Raw genomic sequence first — 4,142 nt, forward strand, 5'->3', positions numbered from 1 at the left:
AAAAAAAAAGTCTGTCTTCATCACTTTCTGCAGCACTGACGCATGATACCCAACACCCACAACTTAAAATAGAGGTTTATTTGGCCTCACCATTTTAGAAGTCTCAGTCCATGTCTAGCAGGCTGCATAGATAGGAAATGACACAGAGGAAGGGCCTGCTCTAAGATGCGGCAAGGTTGATTGGAGATGAAGTCTGCACATAGATACCCAAACTCCACGGCTCTTCAGAGGACATATGTCCTTAAGATCATACATTCACATAACCTGAGAGTAGGGTTTCAACCCTGTGATGTCAAAGAAGTCACATTTGTGGCATCTAACTCAGAATTCAGTGGTGTCTACCATTATGAGCTGAACAAATGCACCATCCAAGTCCCAGAAAAACAGCTCAGGCGATGCTTACCATCATAACCCGCACATCAGTGTCAACTTCCACAAAGCTGGTCACAGGCTCACAGTGTGTTGCTGGGCTCATGACCTCTAAGTTTGACAACCTCAAACCTTGAAGTCAAGTAGAAGCAAATCATCCCTGTTATGTATATACAGTTCATTGAGACTGTTCCTTCAGTTTCTAATTAAAAACAATACACAGAAAAGACAAAATGCATCATATCTATTGTGAAATTTTAGAGTCTGAACTGAGAATGTACAAAGGTGTTCATCACACTGCTATATTCCACATTGTACTTTAGAGACGACTAGGAAATACAGTGGTGTCTCAGTTCGTGAACTTAATTCTCTCCACAACTCTGAGGATAAACTGAATTGATAGCTAACTGAATCAAATCTCCCCATAGGGTCGATATCGAATCTAACCATTGAATTTTACTTGGTTCACTACCAATGTGGCTTGCAACCAGAATCATGGAAAGAATTAAGTTCATGAACCAAGGTGGCACTGTAAGACCAAAAAATGTTCAAGGTTAGAACATGAATGAAACTATTACCACTTCTACATGACATGCCTCTAAAGAAAGATCATCCCTTCCCCTCAAAAAAATATCTGTGATTAAGTGTTACAAAAAGCTAGAGTACTCAAGTGGATATGGTCCTCGCTGGTAGAGTGTTTGCCTTCCATGTGTGAGGCCATGGTTAGAGCCTCTGCAACACCAAATATGTACTGAAAGCAAAAAGAAATCCCAACACTCAGGAGGCTGAGGCAGGAAGATTGCTGTAACTTCAAGGCCAGCCCGGGCTACAAAGTGAGTATAAGTGAAACCCTGATTCAAAAAGACAAAAAAAAAAAAAAAGCAAAAAGAAAGAACCAATGAGCCTTAATACAAGATGAACATCCCAAAATGGTTTTTTATTTGTAAGATGCAGTAACAATTACACTTTACAGTATGACATATAAAAAGGTATGAAAACAAAACATGTATAATAAACCTAATGAAAAGTGGGTTAGATCCCTTGAGAGAAGAGAGTAAGCATTTCAGCAAACAATTCTGTTAGCAATTCTCTTCAGCTAACTGTGCATCCAAGAAAAGTTCTTGTGGACATTTACTGAAGACACCACTTGAAAACGTTCGTAACAGCACTATTTTGAAATGTTACCGACTAAAAATAGACCTCTATCTTTGTAGAGGACAGTCAACAAGTAAGTTCTGCGAAATCCATTCAAAGGAAGATCATGTGGGAATGAGAATGTAAGGATTCCAGATAATTACAGTGATGAATCTCACAATTATAATACACAGGGAAAATCAAATTCTATATTTTCATTCACAAAAATGTCAAATAAAGACAGAAGCAACCTACAGGGTTACGGGTCAGCAGAGTCAACCTTCTTTGGGGATAAGGGAACAGGCGTGGGTGGAGAAATGGAGTTAACTTCTACTTCCCAGTCTGGAAAAAGGGACATAGATGCATTCACTATGTGATGGTCTATTAGTTGGGAAATTAATGGTTTTCATCCTTTTTTACTGAAGTCTCTATATTACCAAAGTCTAGCACACACTGAGTGTCAAAGAAAATCAGTTATCATCCCATACAACCATAATTTCCTCATACAACAGAATGAGGAAATGGAAGAGAAGGCAAGCAAGGAAACAAGGAAGGAAGGAAAGAAGGAAGGGAGGAAAAAGGGAGGAAGGAAGGAAAGAGAGAGAAAGAGAGAAAGAGAGAAAGAGAGAAAGAGAGAAAGAAAGAGAGAAAGAGAGAAAGAGAGAAAGAAAGAAAGAAAGAAAGAAAGAAAGAAAGAAAGAAAGAAAGAAAGAAAGAGAGGGAGAAAGAAAAAAAACAGGGAGGGAAGGGAAACAAAAGGAGAGAGGGGAGGAGAGGAGAGAACAGAAGAGGAAAGGAGAGGAGAGAAGAGGGGAGGAGAAAAGAAGATGAGAGTAGAAAAAAGAGGAGGAGCAAAAGAGAAAGCCATATCACTAACCTAAGCTTGCTGACTCCACTGGTAACAAGATTTAGGACCCAAACACCAGCACATCCAGTGGCTTGGATCTGTAGCTGTTACATGAGACAAAATTCCTCATGCTCATCCTGGTCACACTCAGTACCGAAAGGATAAACACAACACACACACACACACACTCTGACATCTTGTCATTCCCACTACCACTTCTGCCCTCCTGCACTGGTTCTGCTGTGCCACTGGGGCCACATTGTCCAAACTCTCTTCCTAAGCAATGTGAAGCACCCCCAAAGATCTGGAACACCCCCCCCAAACAGGTGGACAGCTGGAACGCAGATTCCTGTGCTCACCTTGAGTCAGGCTTTCAAGGGCAAGAAAATAGGTACTGAGCCCGTCACTGTGAACACCACACCGCCACACCCTTCCTAGGCACACTCGCCAGTCTAAGTCCAGCCAAAGAGGAGGCTAAAGAGGAAGAACTGTCCTGACCCCTGCAGGGACGCAGAGTTAGCACATGACCCATAGTGTTCAGAGCAGGAAACGTGCTGAACCCGCCTCCTTCCTGTACCTGGAATGGACTCTATGATTTACTGCCAATTAAGAAACAGATTAAAAAGCTTCACATCATTAGGGAGCAATTTTTTCCTTGACAAACACAAACTGATGAGATAATGTAAACAGCAACATGGAGAATTCCTGCTGCTTGGCCTCAATCTCAGAGGCTCGGGGTATAAAAGTCCCAGATAGGAAGAAGTCATCAATCCTGAGAACCTCGCCTGTGACCAGGACCCGCCTCCACACCTGACACCATGACCCACTCCTGCTGCTCCCCCTGCTGCCAGCCCACCTGCTGCAGGACCACCACCTGCAGGACCACCTGCTGGAAGCCAGCCTGCATCTCCAGCTACTGCAGCTCCCCCTGCGGCCAGCCCAGCTGCTGTGGACAGACCAGCTGTGGCTCCAGCTGCTGCCAGCCCTGCTGCCGCCCGACCTGCTGTCAGACCACCTGCTGCAGGACCTCCTTCAAGCCCACCTGTGTGACCAGCTGCTACAGCACCCCTTGCTGCCAGCCCGGGTGCTGTATGTCCAGCTGCTGCCAACACAGCTGCTGGTGATCAGCCTTCCAAAGGACCACCATCCATACAACAAAACTTCTGTCACCCCTTTCTCTTCCCAACAGGAATGCACTTCCTGCCTTTGCTCAAAACCACCACGTCATCCCGGGAAATCTGTTTCTCACCCAGTATCACAGGAGCTTGATTCCCTGCCTCCTGTCCCAGAGGCCACGTGGATGTGCACCCGCTTCGCACATCTTTGAGGTAGGGATCAGGTCTTGACTTCCATTCAGAAGCCAAGACCTTCACCTCTCTCTCCAAATAGCATAAAGAAATGTTTCTTTATTATGCAGGTCACCAGTGTATTGGGCTACTGGTCATCTTTATAATCTTTTATCTTTGCAGCATACTCTGCTCTCCTTTCCCGGTGACTTTGAGCTGTCTCCCTAGATGCAAGCAGCATTTGTGCACTCTCGGCCCGTTCTGTGTCATTATCCATCCCACTGCGTCTGTCTTCCCCCCACCGTGCTCAGCACACGACGCGAGGGGTGGGGGCTCCGTCGTAAGGGTGCGGGTTATTGTACCGGAGCAGGCGCAGCAGCCACAACGCTGAACAGCAGGTCTCCGGAGGTGACTCACCTTGCAGAGCTGGAATTTAACACTTATTGAGCAACAACTTGCTTCCTCCTCCTCCCCATCTCCGCACAGCCTCTGGAAATCACACACCT

At 45.2% G+C, this 4,142-nt stretch overlaps 1 protein-coding gene across 1 annotated transcript in view; it reads left to right on the plus strand.

Moving 5' to 3' along the window:
• The window catches only part of LOC102024639 (keratin-associated protein 9-1-like), a 19,068-nt gene extending 15,558 nt beyond the window's left edge, over nucleotides 1-3,510 (plus strand). Inside the window, exon 4 of the mRNA XM_013519129.1 lies at nucleotides 3,141-3,510. Coding sequence (XP_013374583.1) covers nucleotides 3,141-3,474 — 334 coding nt within the window. The 3' untranslated portion in view covers nucleotides 3,475-3,510. The remainder of the gene's footprint in view (nucleotides 1-3,140) is intronic.
• Nucleotides 3,511-4,142: the final 632 nt, after the last annotated feature.

The sequence above is a fragment of the Chinchilla lanigera genome, unplaced genomic scaffold (genome assembly GCF_000276665.1).
Source record: "Chinchilla lanigera isolate Chin_1 unplaced genomic scaffold, ChiLan1.0 scaffold00050, whole genome shotgun sequence".
Lineage (NCBI taxonomy): Eukaryota > Metazoa > Chordata > Mammalia > Rodentia > Chinchillidae > Chinchilla > Chinchilla lanigera.